This window comes from Fusarium flagelliforme (genome assembly GCF_020744385.1).
Source record: "Fusarium flagelliforme strain FIESC 12 MPI-CAGE-AA-0113 chromosome Unknown B0J16scaffold_4, whole genome shotgun sequence".
Taxonomy (NCBI): Eukaryota; Fungi; Ascomycota; class Sordariomycetes; order Hypocreales; family Nectriaceae; genus Fusarium; species Fusarium flagelliforme.
Genome location: NW_025763506.1, coordinates 274,088 through 297,952, shown reverse-complemented (window position 1 = coordinate 297,952; position 23,865 = coordinate 274,088). Strand labels below are relative to the sequence as shown.

Below are 23,865 nucleotides of genomic sequence, written 5' to 3'. Positions count from 1 at the left end.
GTCGCGTTTTGGTGCGTTGTTGGAGATAGTGAAGGAGGGAAGAAGAGCGGAGGGGGTCAATCGATCGAGGGGTAATTATGACCCAGATACAACTGAGCATTACGAATGAACGCCCCTGCCTGCTTCAACCAACTCATCGCGCGGCCGGCAACTGCAGAATATTCCTTGGTCATGGCGGAGCCTGAAATTTGCGGCAGGTGCCAACCAGTGACAGCGAGATGACCATCAGCCACGGTTACACAAAAACAACAATCACTTTTCATACATAGTGGGAGTTCGAGTTTAACTATGCTCTGAGACGAGCCGTTCGAATTGAGGGTTGACAGCTACAAAAACAAAGATATGATCCAAAATCTCGTTTGGGATAGTTGTGTTGCCTGCTATAGAGATGACTGCGTTGATTTCGATTTGGCGTGTGGGTAGAGATAGCGAAGGAGGGAATACTGGTGTATGAGGAGAATGGACCGGGAAAGTGCAGCATATTTCTTGGTTGTGGTGGGCTGAAACTGGCGGCAGGTGCCAACACCGATCTTTCTCAGACACAATGGGAGTTCAAGTCTGTGTACTCTACAGAATTCACTCCTCAGAAAGCCAAGTCTGACTGTTCTCGGCGATATTTCCGAAGGGAAGGATATGGCTTCGGCACCAGTGAAACAGAGTAGTCCTCAGGATCCCTTCGAAATATTACCTGTACCCCTTTACTCGCAGCTAATATTTCCAACTCCTCAACTTCTTTGAACAAGTGGCATCCTCGGGACTTTCCATAGCACAACGGCAGAGTAAGGCTTTGCAGTTTGCTGAATCTCCCACCAGGCCCACACTGGTCCAGGAGCATCCGATAGCGTTGCATTTCCTGTGACATGAGCATTGCATCCACATATTCATTTCTCACTAGGACTAAATGCTCGAGAGTTGGAGGTAAACGATCAATCACTAACTCGACCTCGGTATTCCACAGGATGGTTGTGACCTGTCGGTACAGAAACTCGATGTGGATGGTCAGTCGTTTTAGTCGCTCCATATTCTTCAAGCAATCGTACAGCGCCAACGGGGCGGTTGTCTTGTGGTAGTGACGGTACTTCTCCCAATGAGACTCGTACATAAGACCAAAAGTCACTTCCTCTAGAGACGAGGCGTGATAGGCAATGGCCTTACTCAGGTCTTCTAGGTTCGCCACCACTCGATTGTTGTCTTCCTGCCATGCCACCTCTCGATGATCGAGGTCCATGTAGCGATCAACGCATATGGCCAACCTTTTGATTCTTTTGCAAGCTCGAACGAGGACCAAGAAACCAGATGATGTGAAACAGGCGCGGTCCAAGATCAGGGTCTCGATGGGGGAAGTTCCGATGGGAAAGTGTGGGATGTACAGATCTGGATCCAAAACTACACGTCGACTCCCACCTTGGACCCAGGAAGGTTCATCATCATGTACATCTCTCAGAGGCCCCCCACCGGTCCCCATGTCTGCTGTGGCGAGAAATTTCAGCTTGGGTAGGTAAAAGAATGGTGCCACATAAACAATGTGGAACCATGGAAACGAGTGAGTGCTCGGTGCCCTTAAGACAGCATGCTCTAGCTGGGCCAATGGATGTAACGAAGGCTTTGTTCCGGCCATCATGTCCTTGACTGCCAGAGTGATCAGTCGCAATGTCATGTTTTGCATTATGTCTGGGAAAAAGAAATGTATTCTATAGTCCAGTCTGACAATCCTTGTACACAAAGCTAGGAGAAGCGCCATAGATGAGTCAACGCTGCCTTTGCCTAACTCATGACATCAGTCCGAAGAGCTAGCAAGTGCTGGACATGTCTCTTTTGCAACATCCGCGATTCTGCCAAAACCTTCGCGGCCCGTAAAGCTTTCGCAATACGCCCTCCAATCGCGAGGATGTATCTTACAACCCTCATCGGAGTCAGCAATTAAGGTCCTAACATTCTTTGCTTGTTCGGGATGTTGGAACAGATGCAACAGCAGTACATGAGTCGGTGTGAGAGGAGCGTATGGGTTCATGCAGCGGATTGGCGAATGTCGAGCCACGTGAGGAGAGGCTATTCTGTTGAGGCCTTTGCTGACGTAAACAACATCACGATAAAGTGCCAATCGATCTTGATCAGCTACGTCAAGAACGATTTGTTCGAGTAGCTCCTCGGGGAGGTCCATAAGGGAAGGCATTTTGTCTGTTGGGAGTGAGAGTAATTGGGATAGAATCGTTGTCAAGATCGAGGGTGTGATTTTTGCCGCCTTGGATAGAAGTGAATGGTCGGAGACAAATATAGATTGATGGCAACGTGTGATGGTTGTATGCCGATTGCTGTGTTGATATTGGTCGAAGGCAGACACAAAGACTGGGGGAGGAGCGAGGGCCTTATATATAGCAGCCTGAACTTTGTGTCAAGGTGAGTCACAAAATGAGAAGAAAAAGGAAAAAGTTCCTGCGTAAACGTTGAAGTTGTGATACTTCAAAAAGTGTAAATCTCCCAGAGAAACCTTCAGGATGATTCTCCCAGGCTGCAGTTGGGCGTTCCCGAGCAATGAACCGAAGGAACTCATGAGATTAATCAAGCCTCATGGGTTCAAACTGCGCAATGCTATTTGCTCAGGATAACTATCCCTCGAAAGATGGTGACTGTAGTCTCATTGTGATAAGACCCATGAAGAAGTGGCGTACTGTATGGTTAGCCATTGTTGTGGATTCTGGCTGTTGTAGAAATGTACTTGTGGAAGGAAGAGAAAAAAGAAACAGAAAACGAACAGTGAAGGGATTTCGTAGCCCGCCTAAACCCTATGTTAAGGTAAGGCAAAAGAAGAAGTTTATGTGTAAGCAAAGGAGCCATGATGCCTCGTGCAAAGTGTAAATATCTTCACAAACCTTATCTGATGGCTTACTTCATCTGATGAGTTCCTACGGTGTCGCAATCCATTGTGTTCTCGGGTGCATCTATTACGAGAACAGTCCCTCAATTCTTCCTTGCTGGTGTGTTAATAGAAGCGAGTAAAGTGGTGCAATCCAACGGCACTAAAAAGAACAGAGCTGAATCCATCCTGCTGTTTCAACGAGGATACAAGTTCGAGTGGGAGCAGTCACATTGAAGTATGGCGTAAAGAGTATATAGTGAGTTCTTGGATTGATTTATGTCTACTAGGTAATATAAACTAAAGAAAATGCCGCAATATGTAACATGAAAAGAAAACATATAAGTCTAAAACAGAAATGTCAAGCGACGCAAAATTCTACCCTTACTTGCTGACCTTGACATCAAAGCGATCAAGGTTCATCACCTTAGTCCAAGCAGCAACAAAATCCTTGACAAACTTCTCCTTGGCATCAGAGCTGCCATAAACCTCAGAAATAGCACGAAGCTCAGCGTGAGATCCGAAAACGAGATCAGCGCGGGTGGCAGTCCACTTGGCAGACTTGGTAGCGCGGTCAGATCCAGTCCAGAGCTCACCGCGGCTGTCCTTCTTGTCCCACTTGAATGCAGGAGACAGAAGGTTGACGAAGAAATCGTTGGTCAGTTGGCCCTTCTTCTCGGTGAGGATGCCGTTGGATGAGCCGTCAAAGTTGGCGTTCATGGCGCGAAGACCACCGACAAGAACGGTCATTTCGGGAGGGGTGAGGGTCAGTTGGGCGGCCTTGTCGACGAGGATTTCTTCGGTGCGAGCGCGGGCTGTTCCGTGTCCGTAGTTGCGGAAGCCATCGGCGAGAGGCTCGAGGAAGTTGAACTGGGTAATATCGGTTTGCTCCTGGGTAGCGTCGACACGACCGGGTGTGAAGGGAACTTCGACGTCCTTGAAACCAGCATCCTTGGCAGCCTTCTCAACACCGGCGACACCACCGAGGACGATCAGATCAGCGAGAGAAACCTGCTTGTCGGACTTGCCGTTGAAGTCCTTCTGGATGGACTTGAGAGCGGAGAGAACCGACTTGAGCTGCTTGGGGTTGTTGCTGGCCCAGTTAACCTGAGGCTCAAGAGCAATACGACCACCGTTGGCACCACCGCGCTTGTCAGAGCCACGGAATGTAGAAGCTGACGCCCAAGCGGTAGAAACAAGCTTGGAAACATCAAGTCCGTCAGCCTTGAGAATAGCAGCCTTGAGAGAAGAAACATCCTCGTCAGAAATGACTTCGCCCTTGCGCTCAGGAAGAGGATCCTGCCAGATGAACTTCTCCTTGGGAACCTCAGGACCAAGGTATCGAGAAACAGGACCAAGATCACGGTGAAGAAGCTTGAACCAAGCCTTGCGGAACGCATCGCCCATCTCCTCGGGGTGCTTGAGCCAGCGCTTGCAGATCTTGAGGTAAGCTTCGTCGTGAATGAGGGCGAGATCGGAAGTGAGCATGGTAGGACGGCGGAACTTGGTCTTGTCGAAAGGATCGGGGTAGTCCTTTGTGCCGTTGAGGGCTTCCCATTGGTGAGCGCCGGCAGGAGATTCAACGAGGGTCCATTTGTTGCCGAGGAGGGATTCGAGGAAGTTGTTGCTCCACTTGGTGGGGGTCTTGGACCAGATTACTTCGAGACCGGAGGTTTGTTGGTTGGGGCCGTTGCCTTCGCCAACTTTGTTGTGCCAGCCGAGACCCATTTCTCCGAGGTCAGCAGCCGCGGGCTCAGGGCCGATGTTCTCTGCGATCAGTTAGTATTTACTCCCAGTCAAATGTTTCGTGATAACTTACTGCCAGGGACGGCACCGTGGGTCTTTCCAAAGGTGTGACCACCAATGATAAGAGCAGCAGTCTCCTCATCATTCATACCCATACGGTCAAACGCCACACGGATATCAAGAGCAGAAGATTTGGGGTCAGAGTTTCCATCAGGACCCTCGGGGTTGACGTAGATCAGACCGTGGTGGGTAGCACCAAGAGGCTTCTCAAGCTTGTCGGCACGGTCGACAACGTTGGTGCTACCGTTGTAGCGGACATCGTTACCCTTGGGGACGAAAGTAGTCTCAGCGCCCCAGTAGACAGACTCATCAGCCTGCCAAGTGTCGGGACGACCGCCACCGAAACCGAGAGGCTCAAAGTCCATGCCCTCGAGGGCGACGTTGCCAGCGAGGAGGTAGAGATCGGCCCAAGAGATCTTGTTGCCGTACTTTTGCTTGATGGGCCCTGTGAAATGTTAGAATGCGAGTTTTGAGGCATAGTGATGACACGTACAAAGCAGACGTCGGGCCTTGTCGAGGTTCTGGTTGTCGGGCCAGCTGTTGAGGGGAGCAAATCGCTGCTGACCCATTCCACCACCACCACGACCGTCCATGGCGCGGTAAGTACCAGCGCTGTGCCAAGCCATACGGATGAAGAGACCACCATAGTGACCAAAGTCAGCAGGCCACCAGTCCTGAGAATCAGTAAGAAGCTCGTGAAGGTCCTTCTTCAACGCCTCGTCTACTCATCATTAGTACAAAAACCTCCAGAGGTTCAGTGGCGATACTGACAATCCAAAGACTTGAACGCCTCAGCGTAGTCAAACTCGGCACCGAGAGGGTTGTACTGTGGCGAAAACTGTCGTAGAACATCAAGACGGAGAGCACAAGGCCAAAAGTCCTTGCTTCGTGAACCGCCACCGGCTTGGTTGCTCGCGACGGCGCATCGGCCGAAATCTTCAGAGATTTCGCGCTGGGGGATGAGAGGTTGCTCTGCGGTGGCACGCTTGGCGGCGAAGGGGCAGTCGGCTGCTACGAGAGGCACGAGGCCTGTGGCCAGCAGTAGTGATTGTACGTGCATGGCGAATTGTGTGTGTGGTGATATGTTGGTTGAGTGAACAAGTGAAGGTGGAGGTGGATTTGTGTTTGGTTTTGTACTCGGTGGATGAAACTTTATTGCGTTGATCAACAGGGGCGTACAGCCATTGTGCAACAAGTCAAATGCTAGGATTAACAATTACGAGGCTTGACAGGTGTAGTGCAGTGCCAGTGGAAGCTCCCATGTGGGCGCAGGCGAAAAGCAAAGATGCTGATACAGTGAACAGGGTCAAGGAGTGTAGCTTATGTGGATTGCCAAGTATGCAGCCTTCTTGTCTAAGCACCAACTTACCTTGCCTTCCAACGTCATGCTGTTCCCTGCTTGTATCTCTTAGATGGTGATAGGCGGTGTCGATACCTTGTCTAGTTGTCTCTTCCGAACAAGCGGGTGTGGAGACGGAGGAATTCCAGTGCTGATACTTGATGGGACCCTGATAAGCGGTACCCTAAGCCCAAGCCTAAGCCTAAGCCTCTGTTGTCTTAACGCCCCAACTGCCGACAGGGATGTCACATCGAATCAGTGATCACGAGTTGAGCATCACTGTATTACCATTCGTTTACGTGAGATGTCTAGAGTAGAAGGTGGTACCTCTAATAGAATTAAGGCATGAAACCGCTGTAATAGAACTTTATTCCGGCAGTTATTTATTAAAGTTCTACTAGAGGCGCATTCTTTGTCGATTTCTAGACTCGAGTGCTGGCTTAATAATCTGATTACAGTGGATTATCCCACTAATGTTCCGAAACCAAACTCGCTAACTGCAACCCCCACCGCTTGTACCCGTAGGTGATCCAATCGGATTTTAGTGAAACGAATTTAATCTGCCATACGCCATCAGTTGCAATGCCGTGGAGTCCAGGTGCGGCCCGGAGGAAATGACCCTAAGAACCAACCAACAAATGCCGTGTCACCTTTCCGAGTTGAGTTGTCTTTTTGGTCTCTACTCTGTAGTGTCAGACAAATAATGATTGTCTCAGCTTACAATGGACTTGTGATTCTGCTGTGTTACCCCGTATTAGACTAGACTCTACTCTACTGCGTAACAATCCGTGCGTTTTTAGGCCCGCCATTCTCATGTCTGACCGCAGTGAGAATTCTGCACTGCCTTTAATCACGTACAAAAGCCAAGACGAAAGCTGGACGAATAAGATGACCTTGATTGAATGCTGACATTGACAGCAAACCGACTCGTGACAAGGATGAGCTTGAATCTTAGCTTCGGGCTCGTAGCTGAGCTTATTGTAAGCTCAGAATAAAGTCCACTGTACGTGCTGCGGTCAGATGCGGGCACCCATGGCCCATTACGCGACCTTGTCCGATCCACGCAAGCAATGGAATCAATGGATTGGGGCTTCTCTCAACAAACAAAACATCTGATAAAACTAAGCTCATCACAAAGTGCATCCTTCAACATTTATTCTAATAATAGCCATGCAAAGCAAAGATTGGTGATGTTTCTGCATGTGAGTCTTGGCTTTTGTGATAACAACCTCAATCACATAAAATGGTCCGATTTTACTCTCGTTGGCTAGCCAAGCATCAAAGCGGGATGCACTCGCAGACTGGTCACAGTGGACAAAAAACCATCCCATCACACTCGCCTATCCTGCAGCGGCAACTCTATCGAGAATGTCACCGCATGACTGGTCTCTCGAGGTCGCAGTGGCAATCACCGTCCCCTCTCTCTACCCCTGTTCGTGAGGATCTTATCGCTGAACGGTATTGATGCACTAAAACAGAAGCTGCTCTCTGCAAGTTTCTGGCGCAGCACAGCTGTCAGGAGCCGTCAATAACCTGCATGAGAGATCCCAGCCACACACATATAATCACAATCTTGTGATTCGTGCGCATTGGATTTAATCGCTATAATTAGAGTTTCTTTTCCCCTCCCCTTGGTTGTGTAATGTACCTGCATTCATTAGCAAGCCACGATATAGGCAAGTGCTACTGTAAACTGCGAGCATGCGGCATAGCAACAAACTTCCCATGGATTAGACTGAGGTTCGAAATAAGGCTTGTCCTGCCTGATCCAGAATTCGTGATTTGGAATCAATCAATGCTTCGACGATCGGTGCGGGGAATATCATGCGTGGGAAAAATTCTGCAGGGATGAGCTTTCTCGCTTCGAGCCTTCGCCACTTTTCTCACCTTGGAAACTTCCCTCTTGGCGCTAGCGAGGGGGGACTTTGTTGTTCTAGGTAAATTGAGGGATACCGTAGAATGGGATATGTGGGATAAGGTTGTTTTGGGGTACGATATAGTTTTCACTCATGCTTTGTCGGATATGAACGATGAACGTGGCAGGAGACTGCCAAGAATTGTCGGATCAACATGTCGGTCCTTGATCAGATGATTTTGAAGTGACAGGGGGGTTGGGGATACCCTACAGTGGAAATCATAAATGGTAATAGCATAACGGCTGTGATACCGGATGTCATCTTAGAATGTCAAATCCGGGTCTAAACCCGTGCCAAGTGAGACTCCCGAGCATCGCAGTTTATAAAATCTTGGTTATCATATGGTGATGGCTTGGTATGCAGGTTTTAATCTCAATACATGATTATCGTGAATATAAACTGGTCAGTCAGCTTTTACTAAACTTCAACGCAGGACGAACAATGTCGGTCAGGATACTGCTTAGGGTAGCCAAGGTACATCAAACATTACGTATTCTAGTAAAGGCCATTAAGCTCTAGGGTATATCCCACTCTCATCTCATGATCGCTCCATCATTGAGATATCCTTTGCTTGCAGCCGATGCGATCGAGATAGCCTTTGCTATCCTTTGAAATCCCGAGACCACTTGCCGCACAGGATGTAGCCCTTCCTCTGGAAGGCTGCAGTGGATATTGAAGCTTGTCAGCATCAACTACCACCTCGATGGGCGAGATGGGCTCGCATTCCCCTTCGGCTTCATCATCGCTGCGTGTGTCCTCGGCGTTACCACCACGTAGGACGCGCACGACTAGCTTGAGGATCATAACAAGCCAGAAGATCATCAATCCTTCCAAGAACAATAGTCCACCGACGAACAGTGATTTGATCCTGTAGTCGTAGCAAACCCTTCCAGAGTCATAGATTAACGGCTCCAGAATGTAGAAATATCCATCCCAAGGCACTGGTTCTGGACCACTGATGGTATTCCCAGACCCGGTATAGCAGTTCGTTCCACAGACGACCAAGCTATGCGCATGACCAGACCAACAAACCATGACAAAAGCAACATGTCGGCACCAAATCCAACTCATAACAAAAAACCCAAACATGATATCGCAAGCTGTCTGGAGTCCCATGTACTTGAGACACTTGGCCACCGAGAATACCAGATCGTTAAAATCCATCAGTATCAGCACCACGTTGCTAACGCGCGTAAGTCCATAGCGGTAAGAGCTGTAGCACAAAGCGATAGTAACAACATGATGAGAAATCATCTGCCAATAATCCTTGCGGCGCTTCTCAATGTTGACAGTGATCATCTGCTGCAGCCAGAACGCTGTTTGAGCTAGCATGTACCATTTCATCAAACCAGAGACTTCTCGGTTCGGCCAATTCGTCCACATGGATTTCAAATCAAGCCAGTATACGGATGTAACATAAATATACTAGCGACCGTAAGTAAAGTTCAACCATCGCTAGGGCCGGAACGTACCATGCCGACGGACCAACAGGTGGTGTAGTAAATGAACAACCAAGCCTGTTCATTAAATCTGGCCTTCTTGCTTTTGCTCAAGCCCCATGATGCTGCGATTGGGCTGAGGATGTACCGCATTGTTGCATCGCGAAGACCGGTCAATAGCACGATGAGGAGGATGACCAGGTAATTGTCGTCGAATCCAACGCCGTATTCCCCTGTTTCGGGGTTAAAATAAGACAGCGAAGTGAATTTCTCCGTACGCGTCATTCCGGTGCATTGGGCGAGGAGTAATGGGGCGAGCAAAATAAGGCATATCCCTAAATCAAAGTCAGTATTGTGGGAACTTGAGTCTCATGAAGCTCATACCAATTTGGTTATCGATAAGCCATTGCTTCAGAGTGGTCTCCTCGCGGCCGCGATATCTTTGTGTATCCAATTTTACACCCATGATGAATGCGCAGCAGCAATTTTCAATGTGGATGAGTGCAGAATCCGAGAATAAAATGGATTTAAGGGTCTTTTTAATAGGATATTCTGTCTGATGTTGATAGGCTGACCATCAGCTCAGGCGTCGGATGATCTCGGTCCCCCGCGGGCGCGCACGGGGTCGATTTCATTTGCGCGACCACAAATGAAATGCGAAAAAGAGGAAAAGACCGAAAATTAAACTTGTTCGTTTTCGGGGAGGTTGGTTGTATGTCAATGGGTCGATATTAGTGGCCGGGTGATGTGAGTTTAATTGATGGTAGATTTGTTGAGATGGGCTGATAGGTGAGATATCAGTGGCTGTCCATCACAGGATCATGGTGAATGAAACTTCTAAATGGTGATATCATTGCATTTCACAAATTAAAATACAATGACGTTCTTGCCACTTTGTTTACCAGTCAAATACTCCTGCCTCATCTTCTCCGCATCCTCAGGCTTCCACTCCTTAACTTTAACGTGAATATCATGCTCAACCACCAACGCCAACAGCTCCACCAACTGATCACGATCAGCCAGCAATGACCCCACAAGTTTGATATCTCTGAAAATGATGTTTTGATAGGACAGTGTGATGCCTTTCTCGGGCTGACCTAGAAGAACCATCGTTCCGTGCTTGCGCGTGAGTTGAGCCGCGAGATCAAATGCTGCGGGGACGTCGGTCGCGATTACTGTGGCGTCGAGGCCTGGGTAATCACTTTTCACGACGTCTGTGATTTTCTTCATGGAGGTTTCTGGGGAGTCGGAGGCGAGGATCGTCATGTCCGGTTTGAGGGTGTAAGAAGAGACGAGGTCTAGAGTATCTTGCTTTGCATCGATGGCTGCAACTTTATAGCCCTGTCATGATATCAGCGATAATTCTTCATCATTGGAAGTCAGACGTACCATTGCCTTGGCCAATTGAGTTCCAATATGACCTAGTCCGCCAATGCCGACAATGCCAATTGAGCCTCCAGGTGGGACTTGGGCTCTCTTTATTCCTCCGTAGATGGTTATACCAGCGCACATCATGCAGGCTGCAGTAGGAAAATCGAGTTCATCTGGTAGCTTGGCTGTGAAGCGAGCGTCACTAGATATAGTCAGTTACCGAAACCGATGGACGTAGAAGGTGTACTTGCGCCACCATGTATTCTGCCCACGCTCCATCCGCAGTAATGCCTTTCATCTTCGGAGCATCGCAGTAAATTGGCTTTCCCGCCTTGCAGTCTGGACACTTCCCTGTACCCCCTATCAGTACAATGCCCTCACTCGCAGATCGAAGACTTACCACAACAGCTATCAAAGTTGAGACATCCAACCCGATCACCCTCTTTAAAATCCTGCACATCGGATCCAACTTCTACAACAATACCAGCAGGCTCATGAGACCCAATGAACGGTAAATCAGATCCAAATTCTCCATTCAGGGCCATGCAGTCCGTATGGCAAAACCCGCCCGATTTGATTTGGACCAGGAGCTGGTGAGGTTTGGGCTTGGGCTTGTCTACTTCCGAGACGGAGTAGGGGGCGTTGAACTCTTGGATCTGGATGGCCTTCATTGTAATAGCTATGTTTCTTGAATGATTTTGAAAGGGTTGAGTTGAGGGAGTCTTGCTTAGAAATATGAGATGTAGTTGATGGAGTTCATCACGTCATAGAGAGGCTGCCAATGAGGGGCGCTCCACTAGCCTAGTTGGGAAATTGATAACGTTGAAGACTGCCAACGGCGATATCTTATATCCGGTGAGGATAGGAGAGTGGCCGAGCACATACGCAAGATGTTTCCCTGGTAAAGAGACGCCAATATGGATGTCGCAGCCTTCATCACTGGTAGATGAGACGTGACGGGGCGCTTTCCAAAGAGTGCTTTGGTCTCCAGGGCAAAAGGACCATTCAATAGACAACATGTTAGATAAAAGCTCAATTACCATTCAACCTTTGCTTCAATACTGGTGGCTCTCTTACGTGTGACTGGCCGGTCGTACATTAGTCTCTTGGAGCTCAGTGGTCACTATGCCTTCCCTACCATGCGCTGAGCGACATCTTGAACTCTACTATTGAGAGTAACTTGCAGAGGAGTATTGCGATGGAAAGGTATCCAGGGAGGATGCGACTGGTCGTGGACATTTGAGCTACTGCCAATTCTCGTCTTCGCCAGAACACAACAGTGTTTCCACTCCCAGGGTAACCTTGTGCCGACGGATGACAACAGCAAACCTGCGCCTGGACGCACGCATTTCGGGATGGCCAAATCTAATAAGGCTACGCGTCTTAGTGAAGGTTGTAAAGCACAGGCTTCAAGACTCCATGAAAAATGGAATGCGGAGTTTCTGATCGGTCTCCTGTTCTCTAAAGTCATAGCCTTTTTACAAGCCCAATAGATCTGCAACAGAAAATCACTCAGTATGATCTATAGTAATTTTCCAGTCCAGAGTACATTCTCCTTTACAGAATACCCAAAAACCTCTACCGCCAACATCCTGCAAACTGCGCCTTTCACCCCTCTCATTGTTGGTTCTGCGATTTCTGCCAAGAATCCTGACACGGATGATCGATAATCCAGTTCCTCTGCATCTCTGATTGGCTGTAGCTGACGGTGAGAAATCACGCCCCTCGATCCGTATAAGACGCAGCCTTGCTTTCCACCCCGACGCACAAATCTCTCTTTCCTGAATAATTTCCTCTTCAAAAAGCACCTCCCCCTATTTCCAGTACCCCTTTTTACCTTGTGACCATCATGTCTTCTTCCACAAACACTGTCTACGTCGTCACTGGCGGCAACAGAGGCATAGGCCTCGGCTTCGTCAAAGCCCTCCTTGCTCGTCCCAATGTCACTGTCGTTGCGACTGTTCGTAATGACAAGTCCCAGTCATCCCTCGAGTCTGATCTTGCGAGCGCTCCCAAGGGTGATGGTAGTACTGTCTCCATTGTGCAGCTGGACTTTTCCACTGCCCTCTCCCCCGACACCATCCGCGCTGCCTTCGACGTCGACCACATCGACGTCTTGATCAACAACGCTGCAGTCAGCTTCCCAAACTATCCAGCTCTCGAAATCCCCATCTCCGACCTCCGATCAGCCTTCGAGATAAACACCATAGGTCCTCTTACTGTTGTTCAAGGCCTGTGGCCGCTCCTCCAAAAGGCCTCTGCTCCAAAGGTCGTCAACGTGTCATCCTCTGTTGGGTGTATTACATACCATGAGGTCGTCTCTGGCGCATACGGACCTAGCAAGGCGGCGTTGAACTGGCTTACCAAAGCCTTACACGAACAGAATGAAGGATTGATCGCTTTTGCGCTTCATCCTGGGTTTGTTCGCACTGATATGGGCGATACTGCCGCGACAGATTGGGGCTTTCCTTTGGAGATGCTTGAAAGTGTTGAGAGTTCTGTCGAGGGGATGTTGGAGGTGATTGATGGGGCTACGAGGGAGCAGACGTCTGGTAAGTTTGTCAGGAGCAAGAATCGGGAGCTTCCTTGGTAAGTACTGGTTGGTAGACGTGTGAGTAGGAGACACGTGTAGATACCTGTACAGAGATAAGATGGTGCATTTGTTGGAACTCCGTCGTTGTATGCAGTTAGCCAGTTTAATCATACAAGCAGTTATGAGAACGTATTGGAGAAGTCACAGGCTACAAGGCCTTGAGTACGCTCTATAATGACTCAATCATCGTAGATTAAACCCTAATATGACTCAAAAGTCCCCTCCAGACTCTTCATCCATTTGTACTCACCGCATCACATGGGGCGGCAATACGTGACATGGAAGGACACGTAGTGATCCATTAGTCGTCACAATCGCATCTGTTAAGTTCCAATCTGCGCCGTGCGTGAGTCTCTCCAAGGCTCGGCCCATTAGCCTCCACCAACCGCAAAGACATTAACAGCGGGGTTACTCTACATGGAAAGTGTTAAGGTCAATAAGCCCAATAAATAAAAACTCCCACTGGCAGTAAATCTCAAGATCTAAAGTGTATAAACGATGTGGCGTTGGCATCAAGCTCAGTTCATCCCCTGAACTGTCGATGCCTCTGCACCCCGCTTCAAGATGGACGACATTGGGCATTAGCTCTCACGCGAAACTTAACTCAATTCAGCCCTGGGACAAGCTGGAATATAATGGAATGATAAAGTGAAGGTGCCTTCAATTTATGGCAGCATCGAGAGAGTAAACTCCATCTGCAGAAAACACCATCACGGACAGCTACACCAGACACACGTTCCGTCAAACAAAACAACCGTACACCAGAAACCACCATCAACCACCAGATCCTCAAATCTACAACCTCCCAAACCACTTCATCTTCACAAACCCATCCTCCCAAACAACTCACCACCAACATTCACCATGGTTCTCCACGACACGAAATCCTACCTCTTCCTCCTCGGTTTCTTGATCATCATCTGTCTCCCACTGGCTGCTCTCTGCGGGAAGCGCGACAAAGTCATCGCGGATAAAGAGATAGATGCAGAACGTGCTTGGGAGGATCGGCCATTGGAGGAGTGGTATAAACCACGGTATAGTCCCTATACCAAGGGCGCAAGGCCTTTCCGACACATCGAAGCCTATGCGCGCACTGGAGAGACAAATCTATTGTCGGAGCGCAGAGGGGATCGGATGTCTCGTGAGGGTTAGAGGGCCTTGACATGTGAGCAAGTCAGCATCCTTGGGGTTATGCAGGGCTGGACATCAGCAAAGGGGGGTATGAAGTCATGGGGCTAGAAAGGGATGTTTTGTCATGTACGAAATTTGAGGATCTGTCATCTCTCAAACTTTGAATAGTGGCTATGTCTGGAAAGGGGGAATTTGGTGGAAGTCAACAGAATGTACTATGTACTTTAGTCTTCAGTCACAAGTGGCATCTTTGCCTTCTTAATTACCCATCCCATATCAATTTACATCTACATGAAATCCCTTGCTTAAAGCTTTCCCTCCTTCCCAACTCTCATCTCTACACATTACCACAAACAGTCTTCACCCAACACGTCAAAATGCATTGGAAACAACAGGCCATATACGCGGCCATCATCGTCGGCGGTCTCATCTTCATCGGCATCATCGTCGCATCAGGCCACCGCAAAACACCCAACCCAGACTTGGAAATCGAAATCGATGAACACTTCAGGAATCACCACGAGCGTCTCCCCAAAATTCCCAAGTCGCAACGCAAGAGAAGAGAAGGTGAGGGATGGTGAGTACGATAATCCTTCTTGAAGGACATCACTGATTATGATACAGGTGGATTAACGCTGATGAGTACCCTGGTCGATGTGAATTTACAAAGGAGGATGCCGAGTGTAGAAGCATATGGTGTACCAAGCACAACAAGAAGGAGAATGTGTGAGTTTAAGAAGCGAAAGCTTATCAAACAAAAGGGAAAATGCAGGGCTCAGATGTATAGTAACTACGAGATTCTTCCATAAACCTTGCAATTCTCTGTGGAAAGTTAATGTCTAGAAAGCCAATGGAAATTCTTACAAGCAACACAGAGGCCAGAGGTCTCTTCCATGATCTTCTCACATAAACTCAACAACTCCATCTCGACCCAACCCATTAAGCCACATTTCCACATCCTCCGACACGCCTTCTGCCAACTCATCATCCACCACCCCAACCTGCCAACAACACGACACATTAAGCCCTCCTCCTTTCACAGAAACAACACTGAATGTCAAAGCTGGACCAGTCACAGACGCGCTTTGAGTGAACGTGGCATCTTCGACCATCCACTTATCCACGTCCTTTGATGATTGGCCGTTCATAACCCCAAGATTGCTGACTTCCCATGAATGCTCACGTTTTGTAGAATGATCCATTAGATACGCGTTCCAGTCGGTGATGAACTTTGCGAGGCCGATGGAGTCATTCTTTGTGCCGAGTTTTAGTTTTGCCGTTAGGCCTTCTCTTATCGACTTAGATATTGACCATACTGTATCTTCGAGGGCTTTGTTCATCTCGTGGTCTTCTTTGGCGTCGTTGATCTGTTTTCGGAGGATTGTGACGATATCTGGCTTGAAGACATAGGGCCAGTACACTACACCGTTGATGGCTGTCTTTTTCAAGTCAAACTTGGATGTGCCAGGCTGTTGGAACTGTCGTAAACAAATAGGCGTGCCTGTTGAGAATGCGGGCGCTTTTTCTTTAGATAATCGCGTTGCCATTGATACTGAGATGAGTCCGTGTAGTAGTCCAGTTAAGGTGGTATCGTGTTGACGACAGGCATCCAGCACAGGCTTAAGCGCGTCTCTGTCGACGGTGATCGATTTGAGACGCGTAACAAATGGCTCCAGCTGTATCGGTGCCCATCTTGCTGTTTGAGGCGGGGCCTTTTTGTCTGTGAGGAATTCCTTTCCCAGCTCAGAGATGGCGTAGTTGATTGACACTGGGAACTTGATCATTTGGTGTAGCGCAGGCGTGAAATCTGTGACAGGAACCTTGAAAGACCCGTCCTCCAAGGTGACTTTCTTTGAACAGTCTGTCTCGTCGTTGAGACAAGCAAGCAAACTGTCGTGAAATATCCTGCCACTCTTCCCATCGGCAACCGTATGATCCCAAGCAAATATGACATCAACAAAGTCATTCGTGGCGGGCACCACTGCGGTAACCCTCCATTGGGGCCGCGACTCGAGGTGTGTATATCGTTCGTTGACCTGCCATAGAAAGGCATCATTCAGAGCTGTGGGATAGTCCTCGTCTTCAGAAACATTCCTCCATCTCACATGGTTATTCAAGTCGATGGTATCCAGTCGAATCCAGTACTGCTTCTTCTTACCTTCATTGATGCGACCAACAGTGAAAAGAGGATGCTGAACGATAGAAGAAGCGATTGCCTGTTCAATCTTTTCTTCGAGCGCCAAATCAGCACCTGAGGTAAGGATTGAGTTGGGAATACGGTATCGACATGATACGGCACATCCCACATAAATGTGTAGCAAATGACCCGCCGACTGAAAGGTCTCACTGTACAAGTCAGTTCTTTTCCTCACATGGACACGATGATACGAACATTGGACTAAGTCTTCTTAGGACTCGATCGTCCTTGGCTTTACGAAAGCGGTTCATGGTGGATAGATGATGTTTCATCGCGCAGACCAAGAAATGCAGCCAGATGCAGGCATTTATTCTACAAAAAAGGAGTCAAGTCGTACGATGGACCCCTGTTTACATGTCAGATTAGACCGGAGTTAATGCCCCTTCAAGCATGGATTCGGCGATAGTGGGATAATTTGGTCTTGTCGGTTTTAGGGCCATCATGCGAGACTGGGGGTTTGATTGGTTGGTTTCGGTATAGCCTGGAGTTGGTGCTGATGGTCAATCTCGTCTCGAAGCTTACGACCATTTAAAGTATTAACAATCTAGACGACGTTACTTGCTGGTGGTGATGACAATTGGAATGGAGTTGATCAGGACAATGCTTATGGTCCCTTGTTTTTTGCATTTGTTTGTGTTTGAGTGGACACTTTCCTTTTCCCACGTAAGCTGACATTGCATGGACTGCCGAAGAAGGTCCTGTAATGCGAGAATTCATGTAAGCGCGATGACTACAGACCAAATGAGAATCCACTTTATGATAGATAGTAGTAGGTCAATGGTTGATAGCTTCGTGTACAATGTGAAGAACTATAGGTGCCCCAATGACTTGCAACCAACCAACCTTTCCAAAAGCCGATAGCAGTATTCATGATAACAATAAGACTTTATTGATATAAGACCTTACAATCTCTCTATTTGGACTTACTCCTTTAATGGAGATTCTTATTTTGATGTTTGGATGCCTTTGCTTGTCAGCTATAACATTCCCACTGTCTATTGAGTTAAATAGCGATTGAGTATGCTTATCCATTTATTTAGTCACTTTCATCAGATGAGAACAATTCAAGTTGTTTTCTCAGGTACAATTGGGACTCGGCCGTGGCTCCCCCCCATATCGGTTGTCTTTTGGGTATTGGTTCCCAAGTCTACGATTGGAAACTGTCTCGCGATGTCCCTCACCGGAAATTTTCACGGCATGCAGCGGAATGGAGCCGGTGAGCAAGAATCCGAAAAGGGAAATACCGAACGCCTTGCAGGGACATGGTTCTGTGCCGTACGCCAAATCTCTGGGCAAATTGGTGCTTCTTGGCTTGGAAGACGTACCCTAGAGAGATTGTGGTCAATCATTAAAACATTGCCTACTGTTGGTGTCTCTCTGTAAGATCACGAGACTAGCACTGTTCTTCCCCGAAGTCTCAATATTTTATACAAACATTTATCCCGACCTTTTACACCGTTTACAGCTGAGGAGTCTTGGTGGAGAACCCACATGTGATGTGGGCCAAGCAAGATCTGTATCCTTGGTACTGGTATCATGTACGATGATCTGCAGATACCACAGTTTCACAGTGAGAGCCTGACAATAAATGGCATATAATTCCGCTATGATGATAATGCTTGTCGACAAGCATGGCTGTGCACCAATTGTCATTTGTCATTATCAGTGACAGCATCAACCCGATTATTCCGGCTTTAACCGGCTCCCTTCCGACAAGGCTTAGACCGTTCTCAATCCACAACATCAACACATCGCTTCTCACCCAGTAGCAAACGACCTTCCTCATCCTGAGCTTATCTACTTTATGGACCTTCAATTGACTGTCGGAAATAGTCAAATCCGCGCGTTGCAACTGTGCCATCCGCTTACTCACCAATCACATTCCCCGATCTCGTTACTATCCCATCTAACCCGAAGAATCGTACCAAAAAGCTAAAAATAGTTGATCTTGCAAGTATCCCACCGGAACATACCACGAGTCATTGGCGCGGAGGTGCTCATTAATACCCCACAGTCGCTGTCAAATTAAACGTTTGCATTCCCTTTCTGTTCTTTATTACATCACGATTCTACAGCACATTGAGCGTCATCAATTGACGGTTGACGCACCGATAAACACCTTGTATTGTTGGTTCTTCACTAAGACTAGGTGTGCTGTAAAGCCTATAAAGCAGTATCCTCACTGGGAGTCTTTGACCTGTCGGGTGCCGATCCGGTACGTACGTCAGACGAAAGGATCCAGGCCGAGCGGGCGGCCGCCTGGGTCTCGCGACGATGAATGGATCTGAGGGTGTGATTGATCGGCAGGTCTTATTGACATTGAATCTCCTTAGTAAACGGTGACATAAGCGAGCATGCGCTCGCAGCACCACTCTTTCGTCAACATTCCCATCCCTCGTCATATCCCACCAAAGCTCGTCCTCGACTACGTGCAAACCTACGAACCCATCCTGCGTCACAACCCGGGCATGGTATCATGGTCAGAATCAACATTAAACCAAGAGACAGTTCTCCACGATACCTTTTTCGATGCTTCAAATCAGAGTCTACGCTGTTATGAAGCCTATGAGATCATCAAGCTTGGACCAGGAGTTGGACGGGATGTTAGATGGCCCATTGTTTTCCAAAAGGTACCGAATGGGATTGTGAGTCGGACTGATGCACCCGCGAAAGTGATTAGTTGGACGCAGTGGTATGTTAGGATGAGGCAGAGTGAGCAAGACGTCAGTACCCCGAGTACGGCGACGCCAGGTAGTAGTGCGGATGATGACTGGGAGTTGTATGGGATTGTTACCCTTGAGGCGCATCGGATGTTGATACCTTGGTGTACGCGAAAGACGAAATTGAATCAGGAGGCTATTGGGCAGGGGATTGTTGATGATATATGTTCAAAGTATAGTAACGGGCTAAGTATGGAGTCATAATGAAACACGAGAAATGACATTGTATTTATTGTAAGGATATAGAACAATTTGAATGATGCCTGTGAGTCTCCGGGCAATTTAGTAGACATAGCGGAAGTTGAGGTTCTTCCTATCAGTGATATCGGAGATCTCAAGCTGATCTCCCTCATCCTGAAGAACAGCGCTTGTCTGTTGAAGCGCATCACGTCGCTTGTTCTCACGAATGATAGTGAAGCGCAGTGCGAGCATAGTGAGTGTCGAAATACCAAAGCAAATGGTCGTTGCCAAAAAGCCGCTCTGTGGATATGTCAATAATGTTCTTGGGATGTCCAATTGAGAGCTGAGTGACTTACCGAGTATTCAGGCGCTTCCGATGCGAAGAAAAGGAACGGACCGATGATATTACCAATAGTATACGCCATAAACATCATAGCTGATGCAACACTCTTCTTGGTGAAGCCCGCAACATTCGAAGCAACCATGGACAAAGCGATAGGGAAACCAGCTGCGAAAGCGACAAATACCCAAAGTCCGAAGAGTTGACTTCCCTGATTTGGGCCGTATCGGACGAGAAGTGAGCCAGTCAAACTAGAAGGGTTAGCTGAGGACGGTATAAGGAGGGATGTTACTTACCTGATCAAACTGAGGCATGCACCTATGATGGTTCGGTATCCATCATAGCGACTGCAAAGATACGTCGATCCAAGTGCGAAGAAAGCAAGGATCGCACCCATAGGCATGTTAAGAAGATAGACCTCAAGTCTATTAAATCCAAAACCAGCCATGACAAGACTGCTGAACTGTACACTGTTAGTCCCAACCCCCGAACTTTGTGCAGATATACTCACTGTTGTATGTGCGCCATTTGGAATGCTGAACGTGATTTGAAACAGCATAAGAAGCAAAACATTGGGATCTGTAACGACCTCTCGCACTTGATCCCACTTCCAGCTGTTGCTCTTCATACCGGTCTGGTTACTTCGGATTCGATCCACTGCGTCGATACGTTGTTGTTCGGAGAGGAAGCGTGCGCTGTTGGGTGTGTCGGGGAGGAAGATGAGGAGGACTATCGCCCAGATAAGAGTGATGAGACCGAAGATGATAAAGAGCCACTAAATGATGTCAGTTATATACCATCAAGGGGTTGAGAGACTTACCCTCCAAGCAGCGAATGGACCACCAATCTGCGCAATACCATACGCCAACAAACCGCCCATCATAGTAGCAATAGCATTTCCCAAGAACCAAATACCATGTCTAAACGGCTGTTCCTCCCTAGTATACCACATGCCCGTAATAAGCGAGAACCCAGGCGAAATAGAAGCTTCAGCTACACCCAGAAAGAAACGTGCAACAAGAAGACCTGGAAAGTTCTGAACGGCGGCGTGGCAGCAGAGGACAATGGCCCACGCAAGACTTGAACCAGCGAGGTACTTTCCTAGAGGGAGACGGACCATCAGGAAGGAGGCTGGGTAGCTGAATGCTAGGTAGCCGAAGTAGAAGGCGCTGCTGCACCAGCTGTATCTGGAGCCGACGAGATCCTAGGGGTGTTAGTAAGGATTGAATGAGATAGGGGAGGGTGGGGGATGTACCAAGTCGTCGATTATGCCCATGATGGAGGCAAAGTTGAGGGATTGCTTGTCCAGGAACTGCAGTGTGTAGGATACGAGGAGGAGTGGCATAAGACTGAAGCTGTCAGTTGTCTGTAACAAAGTTGGCATAGGGAAATTACCAAAAGTCGATCCTGCGTAGGAGCTTCCGTTTAGCTACTCTGTTGTCGACGCCTTCTTCGGCGACTTGCATTGAGCCTTGAAGACTCAATGTCTCGCCCATCTTGACGTCGGGGTCCTGAGTGGGAAAGTTGGGCTTTTCTTCTTTTCCTGATGTCATGCTGTAGGTTATTGTAAGAGTAGAGTTGATGAAGTGATGCTGTATCAAGAATCTGGGGAAAGGAGGCTGTTAAGTAGATAGCAGCAAGGACCAGGTTGATGATCTAGACCAGATGGCTTGATCTTCTCCTCAAGCTTATCTCCACCCCCGCATAAACAATATCAATAGTCCGGGGATATCGATATCAATGTTTCATCATTCAACATATCACAGGTAGCAAAAGAAGTAAATTTTCACGTCCCGTCTAGAAAAGCCGTCTCTTCAGCTCGGATATCCTGACGGTCTGATTGGACAGCTCGGCAAATGTGTCGCTGGGGATGCCGATTGGTCAACTCGGCTAATTGATGCTTCCCCGATCTTGATAGGAAATGTGGTAAACTCCGTCTGCCGGACCCGACGGATTGGGAATGCGGTCCGTGATGCGGGGAGTTTAGTTCAGTCTGAGCTCTGGAGTCAGTGCAGTGGTAGTTGTTCCTCGGTCGGTAGGTGGGCTTGTGATGACGATGGTCGTGATAGCGTCATCTGTGACGTCGCCAGCACTCGGTGTTGGGGGATAACTTTTGTGCTCTTGGACAGTGACACAATTGGGGAATGTCCGCAAGGTTGAGAGATAACAAGCCACAGATAGTGACGGGGCGGGTTAAAATTGCAGTGAAGGGTAAGTACGGTCAGATTGAGTTGGGGAATGCGAACCAGAATGCAAACAGGCAACCTTTGCTGCTCCGGCATGAGGGAACCTAATGCAACGAAGGGACGGTCCCGATAAAGAACACGCTTTTATTATCTATTCGCAACACTAAAGTCTATACCCAATAGGTTCAACATCCCTTTTAAACTCGTCTCTCGCTTTCTCCAACAACTCAGGCTGTAAAAACATCTCACAAGCCGTAGCAGCCAACCCCTTTCCACAATCCAATGCTCTAACTAATGCTTCCTTTGTACCTGCTACTTCAGCGAATTTCGGCGTGTGAGGTTGGATGAGAGGGTCTTCGGTTCCGATGGAGAACATGGGATGGATTCCTGGGAGACAGTATGATACGTTGCCTGCAGAAACTGTTAGAGATGATAGGAAGGGAGAGGGGAACAACATACCCATGTCTGTTGATGCGCCCATTGGTGGTTGATTTGCATCGTCAATAAAGTCTCGACCAAAAGCTTTCATGTGTTTCGTAAATTCTGAGGTCATGCAGGTATTCGGACGAAGTTCCATATAATCTTGATCTCTACAAATCATTAGCCCAGTCACAACCTCAAGTCAACACTTCATCTTACCCTTCACATGTGCACTTAACCTTGCACCCCGTAGCAATAGCACCAGCCTCAAAACAAGCCTCAGCCCTCTTCGACAAATCCTTAACCTCATCAACACCCGCCGCGCGGATATAATACTCCAAATCCGTAGAATCAGGAATAATATTCGGTTCTGAACCTCCATTGCGAATAACACCGTGTATCCGTTCGGTGGGTTGTATCTGCTGTCGTAGAAGGGATATGTTGACGTAGGAAGATACCACAGCATCAAGCGCATTTTTGCCATGCCAAGGTGTATTCCCCGCATGTGCACTCTCCCCTGTAAACGACACCTTCATTTGCCTTCTTGCACTCGTCTTAGCTGCTGAAACACCATCGATATTATCTGATCTCGGTGGCGAAAGGCGACCGGTGGGATGTGCCATCAAACAAGCATCAACACCCTCGTAAGCACCAGCTTTCATGAGATGAACCTTTCCACCACCGCCTTCTTCAGCGGGTGTTCCAAGAAGGCGTACACGTCCTTGTATTTTATTTTCGCGTATTATTTCGGCCGTAGCAATAAATGCAGCGATTGAGCTTGTCGCGATGAGATTATGACCACAGGCATGACCCAAGCCAGGAAGAGCATCATATTCCGCGTTGAACACGATGAGTTTTCCGCCTTTACCGAATTCGACTTCGAAGGAGGTTTGAATGCCGTATGCGCTGCGTTTAACGTTGTAGCCGAGTTTTTGCATTAGGTCGCAGATGTTGTCGTGGGCTTTGAACTCTTTGTAGTTGTACTCTGGGTTTTCGTGTATCTGCGCAATGTTAGCTTGCATGTGATAAGAGGGATCGTAATGGGATGTACCTTTTTGCAAATCTCAGCTAAGTCACGCTCATGATGCGCAACAGAGCTTGAAATTCTCTCATGAAGCTGTTCTGTAGAAAAAGACATGATGATGTAGTTGATAGTGAGTACCGGCCGTAGTCAACTCTGGGAATAACAAAGGGCTTGGCTTTTCTTATATGAGCTCCGAGCTCCCTTAGCTTCCCCTCTCCTCCCCTTCTGGTTCCTCTCTTAGCTTCCTTCTCTTCTGGGTCCTTATCTTCTGGGTCCTTATCTTTCTGACTACGTACTTCATGACACAATTCCCCGGCCGAGCACCCCGAATTCATCTCCGCCTAATGGT

The 23,865-nt window shown here is 48.1% G+C and overlaps 10 protein-coding genes across 10 annotated transcripts; 3 read left to right on the top strand and 7 right to left on the bottom strand.

Annotated features, from left to right (window-relative positions):
* Window positions 1-213: 213 nt before the first annotated feature.
* Window positions 214-2,173, bottom strand: B0J16DRAFT_397970 (uncharacterized protein; the record flags this gene model as incomplete). The annotated part of the gene is made up of 2 exons (XM_046132352.1): window positions 214-1,629; window positions 1,900-2,173. The coding sequence occupies 2 exons, from the start codon at window positions 2,171-2,173 to the stop codon at window positions 584-586; spliced, it is 1,320 nt and encodes a 439-aa protein (XP_045982260.1). The 3' UTR covers window positions 214-583.
* Window positions 2,174-3,109: 936 nt separating this feature from the next.
* B0J16DRAFT_285995 (KatG2 precursor) lies at window positions 3,110-6,086 on the bottom strand. The gene is made up of 4 exons (XM_046124070.1): window positions 5,432-6,086; window positions 5,154-5,381; window positions 4,674-5,105; window positions 3,110-4,623 (listed from the first exon to the last, which is right to left on the bottom strand). The coding sequence occupies exons 1-4, from the start codon at window positions 5,718-5,720 to the stop codon at window positions 3,239-3,241; spliced, it is 2,334 nt and encodes a 777-aa protein (XP_045982259.1). The 5' UTR covers window positions 5,721-6,086; the 3' UTR covers window positions 3,110-3,238.
* A 2,381-nt stretch (window positions 6,087-8,467) lies between these two features.
* B0J16DRAFT_268052 (TLC domain-containing protein) lies at window positions 8,468-9,820 on the bottom strand (the record flags this gene model as incomplete). The annotated part of the gene is made up of 3 exons (XM_046123473.1): window positions 8,468-9,340; window positions 9,388-9,689; window positions 9,739-9,820. 3 exons carry the CDS (start codon window positions 9,818-9,820, stop codon window positions 8,468-8,470), a joined length of 1,257 nt encoding a protein of 418 aa, XP_045982258.1.
* Window positions 9,821-10,201: 381 nt separating this feature from the next.
* On the bottom strand, window positions 10,202-11,402 carry B0J16DRAFT_340243 (chaperonin 10-like protein). The gene is made up of 4 exons (XM_046127651.1): window positions 11,126-11,402; window positions 10,977-11,076; window positions 10,744-10,927; window positions 10,202-10,695 (listed from the first exon to the last, which is right to left on the bottom strand). Exons 1-4 carry the CDS (start codon window positions 11,394-11,396, stop codon window positions 10,222-10,224), a joined length of 1,029 nt encoding a protein of 342 aa, XP_045982257.1. The 5' UTR covers window positions 11,397-11,402; the 3' UTR covers window positions 10,202-10,221.
* Window positions 11,403-12,495: 1,093 nt separating this feature from the next.
* On the top strand, window positions 12,496-13,484 carry B0J16DRAFT_340242 (uncharacterized protein). Its single transcript, XM_046127650.1, has one exon. It carries the CDS (start codon window positions 12,575-12,577, stop codon window positions 13,316-13,318), a length of 744 nt encoding a protein of 247 aa, XP_045982256.1. The 5' UTR covers window positions 12,496-12,574; the 3' UTR covers window positions 13,319-13,484.
* Window positions 13,485-14,079: 595 nt separating this feature from the next.
* On the top strand, window positions 14,080-15,246 carry B0J16DRAFT_414100 (uncharacterized protein). Its single transcript, XM_046133409.1, has 3 exons — window positions 14,080-14,465; window positions 14,807-15,026; window positions 15,074-15,246. Exons 1-3 carry the CDS (start codon window positions 14,183-14,185, stop codon window positions 15,177-15,179), a joined length of 609 nt encoding a protein of 202 aa, XP_045982255.1. The 5' UTR covers window positions 14,080-14,182; the 3' UTR covers window positions 15,180-15,246.
* Window positions 15,247-15,351: 105 nt separating this feature from the next.
* B0J16DRAFT_319425 (alcohol acetyltransferase-domain-containing protein) lies at window positions 15,352-16,897 on the bottom strand (the record flags this gene model as incomplete). Its single annotated transcript, XM_046125519.1, has 2 exons — window positions 15,352-16,795; window positions 16,842-16,897. 2 exons carry the CDS (start codon window positions 16,895-16,897, stop codon window positions 15,352-15,354), a joined length of 1,500 nt encoding a protein of 499 aa, XP_045982254.1.
* Window positions 16,898-18,689: 1,792 nt separating this feature from the next.
* On the top strand, window positions 18,690-19,629 carry B0J16DRAFT_340238 (uncharacterized protein). Its single transcript, XM_046127649.1, has 2 exons — window positions 18,690-18,861; window positions 18,980-19,629. The coding sequence occupies exon 2, from the start codon at window positions 19,001-19,003 to the stop codon at window positions 19,568-19,570; it is 570 nt and encodes a 189-aa protein (XP_045982253.1). The 5' UTR covers window positions 18,690-18,861; window positions 18,980-19,000; the 3' UTR covers window positions 19,571-19,629.
* Window positions 19,630-21,640, bottom strand: B0J16DRAFT_285981 (major facilitator superfamily domain-containing protein). Its single transcript, XM_046124069.1, has 7 exons — window positions 21,282-21,640; window positions 21,142-21,235; window positions 20,707-21,090; window positions 20,398-20,661; window positions 20,183-20,349; window positions 19,903-20,137; window positions 19,630-19,846 (listed from the first exon to the last, which is right to left on the bottom strand). The coding sequence occupies exons 1-7, from the start codon at window positions 21,437-21,439 to the stop codon at window positions 19,649-19,651; spliced, it is 1,500 nt and encodes a 499-aa protein (XP_045982252.1). The 5' UTR covers window positions 21,440-21,640; the 3' UTR covers window positions 19,630-19,648.
* Window positions 21,641-22,190: 550 nt separating this feature from the next.
* Window positions 22,191-23,730, bottom strand: B0J16DRAFT_340234 (uncharacterized protein). The gene is made up of 4 exons (XM_046127648.1): window positions 23,544-23,730; window positions 22,712-23,493; window positions 22,532-22,662; window positions 22,191-22,483 (listed from the first exon to the last, which is right to left on the bottom strand). The coding sequence occupies exons 1-4, from the start codon at window positions 23,628-23,630 to the stop codon at window positions 22,236-22,238; spliced, it is 1,248 nt and encodes a 415-aa protein (XP_045982251.1). The 5' UTR covers window positions 23,631-23,730; the 3' UTR covers window positions 22,191-22,235.
* Window positions 23,731-23,865: the final 135 nt, after the last annotated feature.

What these genes read in the sequence shown, in the direction of transcription:
- B0J16DRAFT_285995 (XM_046124070.1), bottom strand. Translation starts at nt 5,720, where the DNA reads ATGCACGTACAATCACTACTGCTGGCCACAGGCCTCGTGCCTCTCGTA. An exon ending in GGCGTTCAAGTCTTTGGATT is followed by an intron (nt 5,382 to 5,431) that starts GTCAGTATCGCC and finishes AATGATGAGTAG; the next exon opens with ACGAGGCGTTGAAGAAGGAC. An exon ending in CAAGGCCCGACGTCTGCTTT is followed by an intron (nt 5,106 to 5,153) that starts GTACGTGTCATC and finishes AACATTTCACAG; the next exon opens with GGCCCATCAAGCAAAAGTAC.
- B0J16DRAFT_340243 (XM_046127651.1), bottom strand. Translation starts at nt 11,396, where the DNA reads ATGAAGGCCATCCAGATCCAAGAGTTCAACGCCCCCTACTCCGTCTCG. An exon ending in CAACTTTGATAGCTGTTGTG is followed by an intron (nt 11,077 to 11,125) that starts GTAAGTCTTCGA and finishes TAGGGGGTACAG; the next exon opens with GGAAGTGTCCAGACTGCAAG. An exon ending in TGGGCAGAATACATGGTGGC is followed by an intron (nt 10,928 to 10,976) that starts GCAAGTACACCT and finishes GACTATATCTAG; the next exon opens with TGACGCTCGCTTCACAGCCA.
- B0J16DRAFT_340242 (XM_046127650.1), top strand. Translation starts at nt 12,575, where the DNA reads ATGTCTTCTTCCACAAACACTGTCTACGTCGTCACTGGCGGCAACAGA.
- B0J16DRAFT_414100 (XM_046133409.1), top strand. Translation starts at nt 14,183, where the DNA reads ATGGTTCTCCACGACACGAAATCCTACCTCTTCCTCCTCGGTTTCTTG. An exon ending in GGATCGGATGTCTCGTGAGG is followed by an intron (nt 14,466 to 14,806) that starts GTTAGAGGGCCT and finishes TACCACAAACAG; the next exon opens with TCTTCACCCAACACGTCAAA. An exon ending in AGAAGAGAAGGTGAGGGATG is followed by an intron (nt 15,027 to 15,073) that starts GTGAGTACGATA and finishes ATTATGATACAG; the next exon opens with GTGGATTAACGCTGATGAGT.
- B0J16DRAFT_340238 (XM_046127649.1), top strand. Translation starts at nt 19,001, where the DNA reads ATGCGCTCGCAGCACCACTCTTTCGTCAACATTCCCATCCCTCGTCAT.
- B0J16DRAFT_285981 (XM_046124069.1), bottom strand. Translation starts at nt 21,439, where the DNA reads ATGACATCAGGAAAAGAAGAAAAGCCCAACTTTCCCACTCAGGACCCC. An exon ending in GTCCATTCGCTGCTTGGAGG is followed by an intron (nt 20,662 to 20,706) that starts GTAAGTCTCTCA and finishes GACATCATTTAG; the next exon opens with TGGCTCTTTATCATCTTCGG. An exon ending in CAAATGGCGCACATACAACA is followed by an intron (nt 20,350 to 20,397) that starts GTGAGTATATCT and finishes AACAGTGTACAG; the next exon opens with TTCAGCAGTCTTGTCATGGC.
- B0J16DRAFT_340234 (XM_046127648.1), bottom strand. Translation starts at nt 23,630, where the DNA reads ATGTCTTTTTCTACAGAACAGCTTCATGAGAGAATTTCAAGCTCTGTT. An exon ending in TAGCTGAGATTTGCAAAAAG is followed by an intron (nt 23,494 to 23,543) that starts GTACATCCCATT and finishes AACATTGCGCAG; the next exon opens with ATACACGAAAACCCAGAGTA. An exon ending in GTTAAGTGCACATGTGAAGG is followed by an intron (nt 22,663 to 22,711) that starts GTAAGATGAAGT and finishes AATGATTTGTAG; the next exon opens with AGATCAAGATTATATGGAAC.